The 19,211-nt window shown below is 39.3% G+C and overlaps 1 protein-coding gene across 2 annotated transcripts; it reads left to right on the top strand.

Annotated features, from left to right (window-relative positions):
* The first annotated feature begins 16,798 nt into the window (after positions 1-16,798).
* Positions 16,799-18,931, top strand: TCEAL7 (transcription elongation factor A like 7). 2 transcript variants are annotated; one of them, XM_023202223.1, is made up of 3 exons: positions 16,799-16,917; positions 17,586-17,650; positions 17,986-18,931. In XM_023202223.1, exon 3 carries the CDS (start codon positions 18,013-18,015, stop codon positions 18,313-18,315), a length of 303 nt encoding a protein of 100 aa, XP_023057991.1. In that variant the 5' UTR covers positions 16,799-16,917; positions 17,586-17,650; positions 17,986-18,012; the 3' UTR covers positions 18,316-18,931. The 2 variants fall into 2 exon arrangements, with proteins under 2 accessions (XP_023057991.1, XP_023057990.1); XM_023202222.2 differs by having other exon boundaries at positions 16,850-16,917; positions 17,532-17,650; positions 17,986-18,930.
* The last annotated feature ends 280 nt before the right edge of the window (positions 18,932-19,211 follow it).

Here is a 19,211-nt window from a genome sequence, read left to right as displayed (position 1 = left end):
GCAGTGAGCTGAGATTGTGCCACTGCATTCCAGCCTGGGTGACAAAGTGAGAACCTGTTTCAAAACAACAACAAAGAGTTGTAAGAAATGTCACCATTTAGGCCGGGCGCGGTGGCTCAAGCCTGTAATCCCAGCACTTTGGGAGGCCGAGACGGGCGGATCACGAGGTCAGCAGATCAAGACCATCCTGGCTAACATGGTGAAACCCCGTCTCTACTAAAAATACAAAAAAAAAAAAACTAGCCGGGCGAGGTGGCGGGCGCCTGTAGTCCCAGCTACTCCGGAGGCTGAGGCAGGAGAATGGTGTCAACCCGGGAGGCGGAGCTTGCAGTGAGCTGAGATCCGGCCACTGCACTCCAGCCTGGGTGACAGAGCCAGATTCCGTCTCAAAAAAAAAAAAAAAAACTTCTACCATTTAAACCACATGGTTAAGAAAATAAAGTGAGAAGCTGGGAGTAAATATTCACAATATGTGTATCTGACAGTGGGTTTGAATTCAGAGCATATATAAAGAACTTCAAAAATTCAAAATAAGAAGGCAAATAATGCATTAAAAATGATCAAAAGATTTGAATAAACATTTCACAAAACTACATACACAAATTACCAATGAGCTCGTGAAAAGATGCTCAACCTCATTAACTATCAGGGAAATGTAAAATAAAGCCAGAATGAAAAACCACTGCACACCCATCATAATTGCTGAACTTAAAATGACTGACAGTCCCAAGCACTTTTGAAAATACTAAACAATAGAAACTCTCATTGATTGTTGGTGAGAGGTTCAACCACTCTAAGACTTGGTGGCAGTTTCTTATAAAGTTAAACTTAGACTTACCATGTGTCCTAGAAATTCCACTTTTTGGAATTTTCCCAACAGAATTTAAAACATATTTTCTCAAAAATATTTGCATAGGAAAGTTCATAGAAATTTCCTTTATGATAGCCCCAAAGTTGATAAAAATCTAAATGTCCAACAAGTGAACTGATAAACAAATTGTGATGTATTCATACATTTTAAAGCTGCTAAGCAATAAAAAAGTGACAAGCTACTGATACAAACAGTAACATAGATGAATCTTTTAAAAATGAAAAAAAAATTGTATCTATAAAGACATCAGCCACAATTGAGTGTTTTCTGCATGATTGCATTTATATAAGTTCTAAAACAGGCAAAACTAATCTGTACTGATATAAGTTGAATCAAATCAGTTTTTGCCTGGCTTGAAAGTTGGGGTTTTTCTGATTGCAAAGAGGCATAATGGAACTCTCTCAGCTGAGGAAAACATTCTGTATCTTAATGAGGTAGTGACTCCATTGACAAATACATTTGCTGAAATCACTGAACTATATAGTTAAAAGGTGTGTATCTTATTGTATGTAAATTATAGCCCAATAAGTTTTGCTAAAAATCAGATATCTAGGAATAAATCTAATTAAATACTTTCAAGACCACTACACTGAAAATTATAAAATAGTTTCAAGAACATTAAAGAATAACTAAGTATAGGTATTACCATGATCATGGATTGAAACACTCAATAGTTTAAGGATGTCAATTATGCCCAAATTCATCTATAAATTCAGTGCAATCCATATGGAAATCTCAACAGCTCACTTTCTGTTGATGAGCAGACTTCAAATATGTGTATGAAAATACAAAGAGGTGGGTGGGGTGCAGTGGCTCACGCCTGTAATCCCAGCACTTTGGGAGGCCGAGGCGGGCCGATCACGAGGTCAGGAGATCCAGACCACCCTGGCTAACACGGTGAAATCCCGTCTCTACTAAAAATACAAAAATTAGGCCGGCGCAATGGCAGGCGGCTGTAGTCCCAGTTATTTGGGAGGCTGAGGCAGAAGAATCGCTTGAACCCGGGCGGCAGAGGTTGCAGTGGGCCGAGATTGCATCACTGCACTCCAGCCTGGGCGACAGAGTGAGACTCTGTCTCAAAAAAAAAAAGAAAAAAAAAATACAAAGAGCCAAATATAGCTAAGACAGCCTTTTAGATGAAGAAAGCTCCAAAACGTCCACTACTAGATATCAAAATTTAATACAATTATATGAGTATGATATTGTCTCAAAGATTAAAATGCGTCTGTGTTTGTGTGTGTGTGTCTATCTTATATGGACCTGTGAAACATACCTACCTACACAGTTACCTAATTTATGATAAAGGTGACAGTTCAATGAAGTGGAGGAAGCATTTTTCTTTTCAAAAAGTGGTTTTGAAAAGATTAGTTGGATATCTATACGGGGAAAAGATGTATATTGATTCCACCTTACATAATACATTAAAAAAAAAAAACTCAGTGGATTGCAGACCCAAATGGGAAAGGTAAAAATGTAATCCTAATGTAAAAAAACACAGGGGATCATCTTCATGACTTTGGAGTAAGCAGTTTTCTTAAACAGGACACAGAAAGCACTAAGCATGAAGGAAAAACATTATAGGTTGCACTTTATTCATATAAAAAAAAAAAAAAAAAACCAACTTCTAGGCCTGGTGCAGTGGCTCATGCCTGTAATCCCAGCACTTTGGGAGGCTGAGGCGGGCAGATCACCTGAGGTCAAGAGTTCAACACCAGCCTGGCCAACATGGTGAAAGCCTGTCGCTACAAAAATACAAAAAATTAGACAGACATGATGGCAGATGCCTGTAATCCCAGGTACTCAGGAGGCTGAGGCAGGGTAATCGCCTGAACCCAGGAGGTGGAGGTTGCAGTGAGCCGAGATTGTGCCAAAGTCTCAAAAAAACAAAATTGTTTATCATACAACACCATTAAAAGAATGAGAAAGCAACCTGCAAACTGGGAGAAGGTATTTGCAACAAATATATCTAACAAATGACTCGTGTCCATAATGTATTATATAAAGAGCTCTTAAAAATAAGTAGGAAAAGGAAAGATAATACAATGGAAAAATGGGAAAATATCTTTAAAAAACACTTCACAAAACAGAACATTTAATAAAATAAATGTTCAATAATTTTTGAAAAGATGTTCAACTTCATTACTTTTTAAGAGAAATGCAAATTACAGCCAAAATGTGATGTCACTGAACACCACCCAGACAGTCTAAAATAATAAAGACAGAGGCGGGGCGCGGTGGCTCAAGCCTGTAATCCCAGCACTTTGGGAGGCCGAGATGGGCAGATCACGAGGTCAGGAGATGGAGACCATCCTGTCTAACACGGTGAAACCCCGTCTCTACTAAAAAAATACAAAAAATTAGCCGGGCAAGGTGGCGGGCGCCTGTAGTCCCAGCTACTCCGGAGGCTGAGGCAGGAGAATGGCGTGAACCTGGGAGGCGGAGCTTGCAGTGAGCCGAGATCGCGCCACTGCACTCCAGTCTGGGCGACATAGCAAGACTCCTTCTCAATAATAATAATAAAGACAGAAAACAAGTATTTTACAAGAATGTGGTAAAACTAGAGCTGGTACTACGGATTTGGAAAACTGACAGAACATGGTCAAAATCAACATATGTATACTCTAAGGCCGAACAATTTCGCTCTAGATGTCCTATACTAATCATGTGTTCATTAGTCTACCAAACAGCACTTACACATATATCTGTAACAGCACTTTAAAAATTGCAAACAATTATCAAATACTCAAATTTTTTTTTATCAGAGAAATGTATAAATTATATATTTACATGGTGGAATATTATTCAACAATGAAAATGTACAAGTTGCAACTACAAGCAATATAGATAGGCCTCACAAGTATAATGTTAATAAAAAGTCAGAGAGAAAAAAAGAGTATTTAATGTATAACTCCATTTATATGAGTTTAAATACAGGCAAAACTAATCTGTGATGTTAGAATTCTTGGTAGTAGCAGTCTTTAGTAAACACTGGAATGAGGATTTTACAGTGTTGGTAATGTTCTATTTTTCTTTGTTGTTTTGTTTTAAATGCTGGTTCAACAGTTTTACTTTGTGAAACTTCATTGAGCTATAAATTTATAATTTGAGCACATTTACATATGTATTTATACTTTATTGACTAAATGCAAAACAGATATTCTTCTTGTCATAGTAAATTGTTAAATCTAAAACAATTTTCACACTATAGGTGGGAATGTAATTTGGTACATTCTTTATAGAAGGCAATTTGACAGGAATTATTAGAAATTTTAGAAATATTTGTACTATTTGACATAGTTATTTCACTATTTACATTCTATTCTACAAAAATAAATGTGTGAAAATGTTTATGCATAAAGATATTCATGGTAGTAAAACAAATATAACAGTAAAACAACGGGAAAAACAAAATATGCCAATATTGATTAATTGCCTTAAATAAGTTATTACCTATTCATATCATTGAGTTCCATAAAATGATAAAAATATGCTATAAAGGGATATTTAATGATAAAGAAAACTTTTCTTTATTTATTCTTTAAATAATAAATTAGATTAGAAAAAGCATGATCAATGGGGTTCTAATACTTATACATACATATGTATAAACATGGTTTGTAATAGATAAAATATAATCATTCCTTATTTCTGAATATACTTATGTAATAGGATATTAAAACAATTTCTACATATAAAACCACCAAAAACAAAAATATAAGTAAATACAAACTAGGAAAAATGTGCAGAACATATATCATGAATTCATTTTAACCTCATTGTTCCATGTCAGAAAAAAGTGATGATCAATTTCTATTACTTCTTTCACAAGTGTACTTACGATACAGGATAAGCTACTATAATATAGAGGCCTCAAACATACAATGGTTCAAACCAGAGCATTTCTTCTCTCAAACAAAAGTGTCGTTTTCTCACACAAAATAGTCCAGAGATAAAAAGGGTGTTTGGGGCCGGGCGCAGTGGCTCACGCCTGTAATCCCAGCACTTTGGCAGGCTGAGGCGGGCGGATCACGAGGTCAGGAGATCCAGACGATCCTGGCTAACACGGTGAAATCCCGTCTCTACTAAAAACACAAAAAATTAGCCAGGCATGGTGGTGGGCGCCTGTAGTCCCAGCTACTCGGGAGGCTGAGGCAGGAGAATGGCATGAACCCGGGAGGCAGAGCTTGCAGTGAGCCGGAGATTGCGCCACTGCACTCCAGCCTGGGTGACAGAGCGAGACTGCCTATCAAAAAAAAAAGGAAAGGGAGTTTGGGGCAAGTGGATTTGTCTACTATATGAGGTTAGGTGCCTTCTATTTTGTTGCTGTACGGTCACCTAGACTGTTGATCTTGTATTTCTTCTGAGTTTTAGAATGCAGGAGGGAGGAAAGAGGAAGTAGAAAGCAAACAATTCTCTTTTGAAGAAATGACACAGAAGTTGTACACTACACATCTACTCACATTCCATTGCAAATAATTTGGACAAGTAGACATACTTGGTTTCAAAGGATGCTGGGAAATGTTAGTTTCTTTTTTTTTTTTTTTTCTTTTTTTTTTGAGTTGGAGTCTCGCTCTGTTGCCCAGGCTGGAGTGCAGTGGCCAGATCTCAGCTCACTGCAAGCTCCGCCTCCCGGGTTTACGCCATTCTCCTGCCTCAGCCTCCCAAGTAGCTGGGACTACAGGCGCCCGCCACCTCGCCCGGCTAGTTTTTTGTATTTTTTACTAGAGACGGGGTTTCACTGTATTAGCCAGGATGGTCTCGATCTCTTGACCTCGTGATCCGCCCGTCTCGGCCTCCCAAAGTGCTGGGATTACAGGCTTGAGCCACCGGGCGCCCGGCCTGGAAATGTTAGTTTCTAGTTGAGTGATCAAGAGTTTTTCTAGGCGAGGTGGCTCAAGCCTGTAATCCCAGTACTTTGTGAGGCTGAGGTCAGGAGTTTGAGACTAGCCTAGGCAACATAGCGGGACGTTGTCTCTACAAAAAGTTAGCCAGGCGTAGTGGCTCGCGCCTGTAGACCCAGCTACTAGGGCGACTGAGGTGGAAGAATCGCCTGAGCCTGGGCGGTCGAGGCTGCAGTGAGCCCTGAGCATGCCGCTGCACTCCAGCCTGGGTGACAGAGGGATATCCTCTCTCAAACAGAAACAAAGCCAAGAGCTCTTCTAAAACTTTGTGGAGCAAAGTTCTATTACCTAAAGGAAGGTGGAATACATGATCCCTGGGGACAATTAGTGCTCTTGGCTAAAATGAGTGATGCAATAAGGTTACAATCAGCAACCAAACTTTGGCAAAGTTTATAATATGGACTATATACACACAAAACTCAATATAGTGTAAAACATAAGGTTTTTCTCTATTTTTATCTAAGAATAGCAGTATAGTATAAAGCAATCCTGATCAACCATATTCACTATAACTTTGTTGTAGTTAAATTTTATAAGTATCATTGATTATGGATATCTAGGAATGGATTTGTGGGCTCAAGGTAGATGTATATTTTTAATGCATTTGTCTAAGTTCTATACAGAAAGATGGAAAAATTCCGATTTCATGACTTGAAAATAGGCAAGAAAGGCCTTACGAGAGTGCAGAACATCGATTTTCTGACTTCATGTCATAAACTGCTTGCAGTGAACCACTTTTAGACAATAGACATCATCCACAGAGACTTCTAAAGAAGGAGAAAGTGGACTTCAATCCACAAGCAGCATGAAACAGGACAAGGCAACAAAAGGTAGGGATGCTGTGCCTGGGTCCCTTCAGACAGGTCTGTTTCCTTCTTCCCATCCTAATTCTACACCCTGCCCATTCTCTGAGACTCAGGTCAAAGTACTTTTCCTCCTTGAGGCTTTTTCTATTTGGGGCCAATCTGGCATTGCTTTCCCCTAGAACCTATTGGCCTGACAGTCAACCCCTCCCTTTAGCCCTTTCTCCATTTGGCCTCATATGAAGGGATATTCAGCCCACCCAGAGAAAGTAGATTTCTCACCAGTGTAGACCCTTCCTCTGAGACCCATCCCTTTGCATCCAAAGTACACAGGGCAGTTCTGGGCATCTGGGGAGCCTCCAAAATAACTATTGACTCATCAGTGAACAAAGGGTAGGAGGTTGAATGAAGAAGATGGCAGAAAATATAGGGTCGTATTGAGACAGTCCTCACTCTAAAACTGGATTAATTCCCAGGCTTGGCACTAACCAGCTATGTAACTTTGAATATCTTACTTAAACCTCTGTGAAGGAGAGGGGACGAGAATGGAGGGAGGAACACCAGAGAATGGGTTGCCCTATTAGTTCATATGTAAGATGATAAGGGTCTAAACCAGGAGAGTGACAGATTTAGCCATCAGAGTGAAGAAAGACAGGGACTTGTTGCTTAGGGAAGGGGTAAAAATCAAACAAGGCTCTGAGATTTCAAGACAGAGTGACCAGAAAAATTAATATGACAGGTAGGAATAATTTACATTAAGAGCATTTTGGGTTTTACATTACTTTGGGTTTAATATCCTTTCATTCTCTGCTCAAAGATGACTATGAATTAGCAACAAAGGACTGAAAAGTAAAGTTAGCACCCATACACCTGTAGTTACCAAATTGTATCATCCAGACAAAGGCAAACTCTTTGTTATAGTCAATGTTTAGAACCCTGTACCTTGATATCTCTATGAGTGTGTCTGTGTCTTAATTAAAAATCTATATATGTACCTATGTATCCATGTATGTATGTATACACATGTATATGTGTGTACATATATAATTTTAAAATTAAGTCTTTGGTGTTTATAGAAACTGCATTGCAAGAAGTGTGAGGGGGGAAGTCATTAGCTGGTTGCTGGAGGCTACCACACCGCATTTTCTTAAGCACATTACAATTACAGGCTTTCCTTTGATAGCATTAAACATCAATGGCTGATAAAAACCAAAAAGAGCATTTATTTCTTTGTGAAAGAAACCAATACAGCTTATTAATCCAAAGTGATCATATCCAAGTCTAATAAAACCCCTGAATACGATTGCCAATTTTTAGGAAAGAGGATCAGGTTGGACTACACCATTACTAGACAGCAAAATCCAGTATTGTGGGAAACTGTACAAGTCAAATAGCTCAGGTTATTCCACAAATAATTTGTAAGGAAAAGCAAGAGAAAGACAGAAAATCTGTAGATTAATACTTTAAGTAACCATAAAAAATTTAAAATGAGCAAGACTAAACTCTAAACTATAGTGTCCAGCTATGCAATGAACACTTGGGAGATAAAACCACAAAGAAACCAAAGAAAGTGATGACTATAAACGTCAAAATAGTAGCTACTTTTGCGGAAAAGGGAAGGAGTACATGGAAGGGCTTCTGAGGTGGCTGGGAAAATTTCATCTTTTTATCTGAGTGATGGTAACAAGAGTGTTCACCTTATACTATTTCACTAACCTACACACTTTTTAACGCAATTACTTCCTTATTTTTTATTTTTTAATTTTTTGGGTACATAGTAGGTGTATATATTTATGAGTTATATGAGATATTTCAATGAAGGCATGCAAAATGAAATAATCACATCAGGGAAAATAGGGTATCCATCACCTCATTCATTTATCCTTTGTGTTTCAAACAACCCAATTATATTCTTTTAATTATTTTAAAATGAACAATCAAATCATTTTTTACTGCAGTTTTATTCTTTTTATTTTTCTGTATCCTTTAACTATCCCCCTTTCCCACCCCCAACCCCTGAATACCCTTCCCAGCCTCTGGCAATCATCCTTCTATTTTCTATCTCCATGAGTTCAATTGTTTTAATTTTTAGCTCCCACAAAAGAGAGAGAACATGCAATATTTGACTTTCTGTGCTTGGCTTGTTTCACTTAACATCATGACCTCCAGTTCCATCCATGTTGTTGCAAATGAGAGGATTTTATTCTTTTTATGGCTGAATAGTACTCCATTGTGTATACGTACACTTTCTTTATCCACTCATCTGTTGATTGACACTTAGGTTATTTCCAAATCTTGACTATTGGTGAACAGTGCTGCAACAAACATGGGAGTACAGACATCTCTTTGATATACTGATTTCCTTTCTTTTGGGTACATACCCAGCAGAGGAATTGTTGCATGGTATGGTAGCTCAATTTTTAGTTTTTTTGAGGAACCTCCAAAGTGTTCTCCATAGTGGTTGTACTAATTTATATCCCTATCAATGGTGGATGAGGGTTCCCTTTTCTCCACATCCTTGCTACCATTTGGTATTGCCTGTCTTTTGGATGAAAGCCATTTTTGCTGGGGTGAGATTATCCTCATAGTACTTTCGATTTGCATTTCTCTGATGATCAATGATGTTGAGCACCTTTCAATATACCTGTTTGCTATGTGTATGTCTTCTTTTGAGAAGTGTCTATTTAAATCTTTTGCCCATTTTTAAATCAGATTATTAGATTTTTTCTTTTAGAGTTCTTTGAGCTCCTTATGTAGTCTGATTATTAATCCCTTGTCAGATGGGTAGTTTGCAAATATTTTCTCCCATTCAGCGGGTTGTCTCTTCACTTTCTTGATTGTTTCCTTTGCTGTGCAGAAGCTTTTTAATTTGATGTGACCCCATTTGTCCATTTTTCCTTTGGCTGTCTGCGCTTGTGGGGTATTACTCAAGAAATCTTTGCCCAGACCCTTGTACTGGAGGGTTTTCCAGAGGTTTTCACATCAAAGTTTCATAGTTTGTGGTCTTAGATTTAAGTTTTTAATCCATTTTTATTTGTATTTTGTATATGTTGAGAGATAGGAGTCTAGTTTAATTCTTCTACAGATGGATATCCAGTTTTCCCAGAACCATTTATTGAACAGACCATCTTTGCCCCAGTGTAAGCTCTTGGGACCTTTGTCGAAAATGAGTTCACTGTAGGTGTGTGCCTTTGTTTCTGGATTCTCTCTTCTATTTCACTGATCTATGTGTCTGTTTTTATGCCAGTACCATGCTGTTTTGGCTAATATAGCTCTGTAGTAAAGTTGGAAGTCAGGTAATGTGATTCCTCGTGTTTTGTTCTTTTTGCTTAGGATATGCTTGGCTATTCGGGGTCTTTTGTGGTTCCATATAAATTTTAAGATTGTTATTTCTATTTATGTGAAGAATGTCACTGGTATTTTGGTAAGGATTGCATTGAATCTGTAGATTGCTTTGGGTAATACGGACATTTTAACAATATTGAAGTTTTGGTGTCCTCTTCAGTTTCTTTCATCAGTGTTTTATAGTTTTCATTAGAGAGATGTTTTACTCCTTTGGTTAAGTTTATTCCTAGGCATTTTATTTTGTGTGTGGCTCTTGTAAATGGGATTACTTTTCTGTATCTTTTTTCAGATTGTTCCCTATTGGCATACAGAAGTGCTACAGATTTTTGTGTGTTGATTTTTTATCCTGCAACTTTACTGAGTTTGTTTATCAGCTCTAATAGGTTTCTTGTGGAGTCTTCATGTTTTTCCAAATATAAGATCATATCATCTGCAAACAAGGATAACTTGACTTCTCCCTTTGCAATTTGGATGCCCTTTATTTGTTTCTCTTGTCTGATTGCTCTAGCTAGAACTTCCAGTACTATGTTGAATAACAGTGGTGAAAGTGGACATGGCATCCTTGTCTTGTTCCAGTTCTTACAGGAAAGGCTTTCAGTTTTTCCCCATTCAGTATGATACTAGCTGTAGGTCTGTTGTATGTGGCTTTTATTATGTTGAGGTATGTTCCTTCTATACCCAGTTTTTTGTAGGGCATTTAACATGAAGGGATGTTGAATTTTATTAAATGCTTTTTCAGCATCAATTGAAATGATCACATGGTTTTTGTGCTTCATTCTGTTAATATGACACATCATAATGATTGATTTGTGTCTGTCGAACCATTTTTGCACCCCTGGGATAAAACCCACTTGGACATAATGAATGGATCTTTTTAATGTATCATAGAATATGGTTTGCTAGTATTTTGTTAAGGTGTATTTGTATCAATATTCATCAAAGATATAGGCTTATAGTTTTCTTTTTCTGACGTGTCCTGTGTCTGGTTTTGATATCAAGGTAATACTGACTTTGTAGAATGAGTTTGGAAGTAGTCCCCCCTCTAGTTTTGGAATAGTTTCCGTAGGATTTGTATGATGAGGTTTCACCATATTGGCCATGCTGGTCTTGAACTCCTGACCTCAAGTGATCTGCCTGCCTCGGCCTCCCAAAGTGCTGGGATTACAGGCGTAAGCAACCACGCCTGGCCCTCCTGCTTGGATTTTGATTGTGATTGCATTTAATCTGAAGATCACTTGGGAAAGGAGAACTGACATCTTAACAATATTAAGTCTCCTCAAAAATATCCATAAATACTGATATATTTCTATATTCATTTATTTGCTTTATTCTATTTACTTTGGGTTTAATATCCTTTTATTTTATAGCTTTTGTACATAAAAATTTAGATAATCGATGTTAGACCGCTCTTTTTTTCTAATATAAGCATTTAAAATTACAAATTTCTCCCCAAACACCACTTTAACAGCATCTCCAAAATTTGATATGTTATCGTTGAGTTTGAAATATTTCTATTTTTTCTGTAATTTATTTATTTATTTAACCTATCGTTTTACAATATTTGTAGCTTTTTCTAGATATTTAATGTTTCTGTTTTTTAATTAAGTACGTTTTTGGTATTCAGAGAACACACTCTGTAAGTCCTATTCAAGTGAGTCCAGATAGCATGAAAGTGCACTCTGGTTAGAGAGGAAAAAATGCTTTCATGATTAACTTGAATTTAAAACATTAAGCTAACAAAATAAGTTATCTTTTCCTATTTGTTCCTTTGAAGTGGTAAGCCCTACTATTGGCTGAAACATTATTCTGGATGTTTCTGTGAGGATATTTTCTGGATGAGATTAACATTTAAACTTGTGGACTTTGAGTAAAGCAGATTACTCTGTATAATGTGAGTGGGCCTTGTCCAATCAGTTGAAGGCCTTAATAGAACTAAAGACTGACCTCCTCTGAGCAAGAGGGGATTCTGCTGGCACACAGCCTTCAGACTGGCACTGCAACGTCAACTCTCCTTGGGTCTGCAGGCCGCCTGCCTACCCTGCAGATTTTGGGCTTGTCAGTCTCCATAATTGCATGAATCTATTCCATGAGCCTATACACACACACACACACACACACACACACACACACACACCCTATTGGTTCTATTTCTCTGGAGAACCTTGACTAATTCAGACATCTAGTTGTGAAAACCATAGACAAAGAGCCCCTCTGCCCCCTTCCCCTAATTCTCCAAATGACTTCAGTGGCCACCTTTTAAAAATATTTGTTTTAAATATTCATATTTTAAAAATTGTAAACATTGCATTTCAGATTGTGCCAGTATCCTGCACACTTTGACTTACCCATGGGTACTGACTCACTCAGCATCTGTTTTCTTACATAGTTGATAATCACCAGCAGCTGCTAAGAAGCCCAGGTATAAATCCCACAGGAACTGGCTAATAACTGAGCCAAATGGGCATGGAGGAGACAACACAGGCAGATGATCTGTTGTGTAACCATAGACAAGCATCAGATTTCTCATGTGTTAAATGTAGAAAAGAATCTTTACCTTATAGGCTGATGAGGGGTTACATGGGATAGTGCACTGGCTTACGCACCTAGCCTATGCTTGGCACATAGCAGAAAACGACCAAAGCTGAGGTTTTCAGAGGTCTCTAGAGGGCAAATACCATGTCTTCATGGGTATCCTTCCCACCTACCCATCCACTCAAAATTGACACAGATCAGTGGACATGCAATCAATTATCGTAACCGCCTTTCATTGAGTTCCACAGGTGTAAGGACCTAATATTTGTCAAATTTCATTATCCAGGGATAAACATGTTTGACAGGGTGGTATATATTTTTATGTATCTGGTATTATTTTCATTTATATTCTTTTTACCATGAACAATGTATCCTGGCAATATTTTACATTAGACATGTTAGATATACCTGATCTTTTCAAATGGCTACATAATATTCTATTATACAGATAACTACATTTTGTTGACTATAGATGAACATTTTGGTTGTTTTTAGTTTTTGTTTTCCTTTTCTAAAGTAAGCTTACTTTTCACCAGCAAAGTCCGTGCAAAGATCAGGTACTCAATATATTTTTGCCACCTTATACCACTGGTTTTTAGGATCTTCCCTATTAGTTCCTTAGGTAAATCCTTAGATGTGATAAATTTGCCTTCAGAATTATTAACACCATTTTCTACCCCCAATAACAATATAAAGAACTTCCTATTCATCCACACCCACATAAAACTTGTATTTTCATATTCATACATTCTAATTTTTCAATACATTTTCTTGCCTTATCGGTAAGTTAACCTTTCTTTTATTATTCATTCTTAGCTTATTATTGTTTCAATTTTTTAACATCTAAATGTTTAATTCATTCAGATCTCTTTTTAGGATCGGGAAAATTTATATTATCCTAAAGTATTAACCAATTATCTCGACAGTATGTCTTTACTGTTAAATTGTGAGCTATAACACATCTATTAAAAAGTGCAGTAATCGTAAATAAATAATTATAAAACAAACGTCCAGGTAACATATAACCAAACTCAGGTCAAGAAATAGAACTAGGGCCGGGCGTGGTGGCTCACGCCTGTAATCCCAGCACTTTAAGAGGCCGAGGCGGGCGGATCACAAGGTCAGGAGATCGAGACCACGGTGAAACCCCGTCTCTACTAAAAAAAAAATACAAAAAATTAGCCAGGCGCGGTGGCGGGCACCTGTAGTCCCAGCTACTCAGGAGGCTGAGGCAGGAGAATGGCGTGAACCTGGGAGGCAGAGCTTACAGTGAACTGAGATCGTGGCACTCAGAAAGACAGAACTGGTAGAATACATAAAGAAATATATGAAAAGGGATTAGTAGGGGGAATTGGCTCACTTGATTATGGAGGCTGAGAAGTCCTACAGTAGGCTCTCTGTAAGCTGGAGAGTGAGGAAGGCTGATAGTGTGGCTCAATCCAATTCCAAAGACCTCAGAACCATGGAATCCAATGGTGTAACTATCAGTCTGAGGCCAAAGGCCTGAGAGCCCCAGGTGGGGTGTATGGTGAGGGTTGTGGGGGGTGGCTGCTGGTGTGGTTCCTGGAGTCCAAAGGTCAGAGAACCTGGAGTTATGACGTCCAAGGGCAGGAGAAGAAGATTTTCCTAGCTCCAGTAGAGAAATGGTGAAAATTCACCTTTCCTCCACCTTTTTGTTCCATTGATCCTTCAGCTGGTTAGATGATGCCCACTCACATTGAGGCTGCCCTCTTCTCCCACTCAATCCGATTCACATGTAAATCTCCTCTGGAAATACCCTCACAGACACACCTGAGGAAGCCCAATCATTTTAACTAAAAGCAAAACCACCTAGGTTTCCCTTTAAGCAGAAGAGAGACTGGCTCAGTGCCCACCGAGGCACTGAGAATAAATAATGCTTTAACAGCTATCTGAGTAACCCTTAATCTAGTCAAGCTGACACCCAAAATCAACCACTTGCACTCTCCTTTTTTAGCTGGCATGCTTAGGCAATTAATGTTTGATGTAATGATTAATACAATTGGATTTAAAACTAGTATTTTGCTATTTGCTTGCAGATGTCCCATCTTTTTATTGTTCCTTTTTACCCTTTTTTCGTACCTTATTAAAAATTAATTGAGATGTGAGGAGCTAGACGTCAGCAAAATGGCAGAACAGGACTTTCCTGCACTCATCCTCCCACAGAAACATCAATTTGAACAACGATCTGGGCACAAAAATACTTTTGCAAGAGCTAAGGAAACCAGTTGGCAGATTACAGCACCTGGGTATAGAACAGAAATAAGAAAAACACACATTGAAAAGGATAGGAAGGAAAGTTTTACATTACCCACATCACCCCTTCCTGAATCCCATGCTGCACAGCTTGGAGGTACCATCCACTTGGGGGAAGGAGAAGGAAGTGAACACCAGACTTTTTCTTGGATCCCAATACTAGGCCCATCCCAGTAATATCCAGCGCTGGACACACCCCCATGGTCCCAGACTCTAGGCCAGTACCTGCAGACTGAGCCTCCAGGCCTGCTTTAGCACTAGTCTGGATCCCACAGCCCCAGGCTCCAGGCCTGCTCTAAAACCTCGGTGTCTAGGCCTGCCCCACTGCCAAACTGACCCCCAGGGCTGCAGGCTTCAGCCTCACCTGCCTCCCCCATCCCTGGTGCCAGACCTGTGCCCACATATTGAGGCTTCAGGCCTGCCCTTGGTACCTGTCAGTCATGTATTAAATGTTTTACACATATTAAATATGTAATTTAGCCCTGAAAACTCTGTGAGATACTTCAAATTATTAGCCTCATTTTACAGATGAAGTGCAGAGAAGTTTCAGTATCCAAGTTTTACATTCAAGTTTATACAAAAGCTAAGTAAGTACAATTAATTCAAACTGGGATCTGTCCAATGCCATTCTTCTTACTAATATGCAAAGTCTTCAACACCTGAATCCTTCCAGCCATTTTGTAAGTCTGAGTTTAACCATCTGCATGAAAAGCTGTTCACAGAGGATTCAGGAATTTTTCTCCCCACCAACGAATTTTTTGCCTCTATCACAACTAATCATTCCTTAATAACTGTGACAACGATGCTCTACTCTTTTTAAGGCTTTTTTCTGACCACTGAACTTTTTTCTGGAGTCATTTACATCAAACTGATTAGTGGTAGCTTCATATTCATAATGAGCTGCAATCTTCCTAAAAACAACTTATAAGAAGTTTACACATCCCCCTTTCTATTGAATATAGTTCAAGCTAACAAATCAAGAGCAAATCTACTTAGACAAGTACCCAAATCCTTAGCAACAAAAAGTTTTGTGTGTTGGGTGGCTAAATGTGACTAATTTTTGTTAGTACTACAAGTAACTTTCAATACATCAGTATGGCTAAATAAGGTCATGGAAAACATAAATAGGATGGAGATGTCTAGGGAAAATGAAAAACTATTCTTTTCTGAATGAGAGTGTTGAAAAAAGTTGGGATATTTTGGGTACAGTATTGAAGAAAAAAGGGTTATGTGTATGGTATAAACTGGGAGAAAGAGGGCATGATACTGAGCTCAAACTAGTAAAACTTTGTGACTTACGGTTGCAATCTGGAAATCTAAGGGCAAGGTGCTGTAGGATCATGGTCTCAGTGACTCACCTAATGGAAGGACCTCACATACCCAGGAGCCCCTCAAAAGGGTAGGTTCCAACTGACCTGTACATCTTAAACTTCAAAAAATGTGTCTGCCTAAAGGATCTATATTTATATCATGACTTCAGCAGCAGAAACAGGTGGCTGGCCTTTTTATCCTCCTAACTTGAATCTTTTTTCAAATGTACATATCTTTATCATATTTCTGATTATTAAAAGTATATAATAAGTTTATGGAAAAATTGGAAAAGAATAAGAAATTATCAAAACAAAAGTAAGAAGCGCAATCTAAATTATTACCTCCTTTTCTAATTCACCCCATTCCCTCCAATCTGGTTTCAAGGATTGAACTGCAAGGGAAATGACGGCTATTAGTGGCTGAGGGGAGATTGGATGGAGGAGACTGCCACTTTTCTTTTCTTGTAGCTTAGAAAAGGATAAGTAATCCTCCCTCTCAGCACAACCACAAAAAAAGTAACAATGGTTAATATAACTTTGGGAAAATGCAGCCCCTCCCTGGTAATCAGAGAAAGACAAATTCCGACCACAGGGAGAAGGGGCCACTTTTGACCTCTGGAATTAGCAAAGACAAAAATGAGTGACAGGGCCTGGTGTGGTGGGGGGTGGGAGGTTGGTAAGCCGGTCCACTTCTGCAGCGCTGCTGGTGGGAGGGGAAAGTGGGGACCAGAGATGGGGGAATGACATAATCCTCACGTGATCAGGAGCTGACGTGAACCGAAGTCCTTATATTCCCGGGCTTCTTTCTCCTCTGGGTACCAGATCCTTTCTGCCTTGCAGACAAGCGTGCCGTGCGTGCTTGTGGCCAAGGGAAGGAAGAGGTAAATTCCTTAAATCCCAGCAGGTTGGAGTGAAGGAACCACTGGACCCCTGGGTCAGTAGTGGGTGAATCTAATGACTGGAATAGGTCCAGGCTTGCTTTCCCAAAACCGCTGCAAAATCGTCGGAGATAATTGTATCTTTTGCAGTGGGGAGTAAGGGGGTAGGTCGAAATCTTTTGAGAGACACCTAGAGATTTAGTGATAGCTTTGAAATAATCGGCTTCTCTCACCCTGGCATGCTTTCTTTTTATGCTTCTCGTCTTTCTCCAATTTTGTCAAGAGAAAATTTTAGGCCTGGGGTATGGGTTGGTGGGTGGAGAAAGACTGAAATCTCGGGATGGAGACAACAGAAATTTAGAGATCATTTGAAAATAGTTCACCTCACTCAATGCCGGCCTGTGGTAGTGGGGTGGGGCGCGGGACAGGGCGAAGGAGGGAGACGCGGGCCTTGCAAGGCCCAGTCCTGAGGGTGAGGATTGGGGAGTGGAAACGGAAATTCTGAAGGAAAAGACAGAGACAGGAAGGAGGGACCAGGAGGTAGAAATCCGGGAGGCGATGACGGTGATGATGAGAATCCCAGGTTCAAAATAATAACGTCTGTCTTGTCTCTGGAGCTGGTTGATTCACAGATAGCTCCTTCCTCCCCGCCCCTTCCTTTTTGTTTGCAGGTCCCAGGGTCTGTGTTCACACACATCTGGGGGAAAGAAAAAGAGCAGGAAACTACCCCGCACAGGTCAGTATGACAGAGGCACTTAGGCTGAGATCTCTGAGGGTTAGAGTCGGGAAGGGCAAAAGCTAGGCGAAATTTGCGGCTTCGCAGTACATCTCCTTTTCTGCTCCCCCTCTCCCGCCCATTGGAGAGGCCATTAGTCTTGTCTGCTGGGGAAATAGTGGGTTCCTGAGGTGGGAGGGGAGAAAAGGGGGAGATGAGAGGGTGGAGGGAGCTGCGGCTGACTTATGAGGTCTGGACCTGTGGGATAGGGATGGGAAAGTATCTTGCCTCAGAGAGAAACTGACAATCCTGTTTCAAAAGTAACAAAGCAATTTGTCTCTACATTTTCTCTCTAGAGTTAAGCAGGAAACAACAAAAACAACATGCAAAAACCCTGCAAAGAAAATGAAGGAAAGCCAAAGTGCAGCGTGCCAAAGAGGGAGGAAGAACGCCCCTATGGAGAATTTGAACGCCAGCAAACAGAAGGGAATTTTAGACAGAGGCTGCTTCAGTCTCTCGAAGAATTTAAAGAGGACATAGACTATAGGCATTTTAAAGATGAAGAAATGACAAGGGAAGGAGATGAGATGGAAAGGTGTTTGGAAGAGATAAGGGGTCTGAGAAAGAAATTTAGGGCTCTGCATTCTAACCACAGGCATTCTCGGGACCGTCCTTATCCCATTTAATTAATTTCCCTGACAATTCAATTATTTTCTGTTATTAATGTAGCCCCTTTCTGTTTGTCTGCATTTTCTTGATAAATATTTGCTATCGTTTTACTCCAGTCCTTCGATGTTGCTGAGATTTACATATGATTCTTGTCAACATCTCATCTTTTGACCCAATCTTATTCATTTAATAAGAGGTCTCATTCATTTGCATGGAAAAATGCTCATTGTATATTGCAAAGTGAAAATAACGAGTTGCAAAACAGTGTATACATATATGTGTGTATATATGTACACTTTATTTGTACATTTCTATGTGACATAATGCAAAGGAAAGTGTCTGATTTTATTATACACCAAAGGTTAACAGTGAATCTCTGTGTGATCTCTTTTTTCTTTTTGCCTATCTGCATCTTCTCACTTGCCAAAAAATGAATATATGTTTATGTGTGTATATTACTTGTGTCACAAAAAACCCTAAAGTAGACACAGTAAAAGAACTTGTCAATCGCCTTTGGAAGGCAACGAAACACTTAATAAACTCTCAATAACAGAAGCATAAAAATGACATGTAAACCTTCAATTACCTCTGGATCTCTTAGCCAGAGGAATAAACTGGTAATTATTAAAGATACACATGTTTAAGACTCAGTCTTTTCATAAGGAAAATATTTGCCTCACAGGGCTGCTGTGGGGAGGAAATGAAGCAGTAACCAGCTGTACTCAGTGGGATCTTGCTCCCCGCTGTGCATACAGAACGCCAACCCACTATAGAAGCACCAATAGCTTCAGAGAGGGCCTGGCATGATTCAACTTGTACTCCGGAACAAGTCCAGTAGGCAGAAGTGGGGGCTTCCCTATCAGTCCTGTTATTGAGCCCTGTCTCCTCCCCTGGGTCCTGCCATGCCGGCCCA

Source organism: Piliocolobus tephrosceles, chromosome 12 (genome assembly GCF_002776525.5).
Source record: "Piliocolobus tephrosceles isolate RC106 chromosome 12, ASM277652v3, whole genome shotgun sequence".
Taxonomy (NCBI): domain Eukaryota; kingdom Metazoa; phylum Chordata; class Mammalia; order Primates; family Cercopithecidae; genus Piliocolobus; species Piliocolobus tephrosceles.
Note: the sequence above shows the minus strand (reverse complement) of the source record. Positions and strands in the feature narration are given on the sequence as shown.

Excerpts from the sequence above, each read along its gene's own strand:
- TCEAL7 (XM_023202223.1), top strand. The coding sequence starts at position 18,013 with ATGCAAAAACCCTGCAAAGAAAATGAAGGAAAGCCAAAGTGCAGCGTG.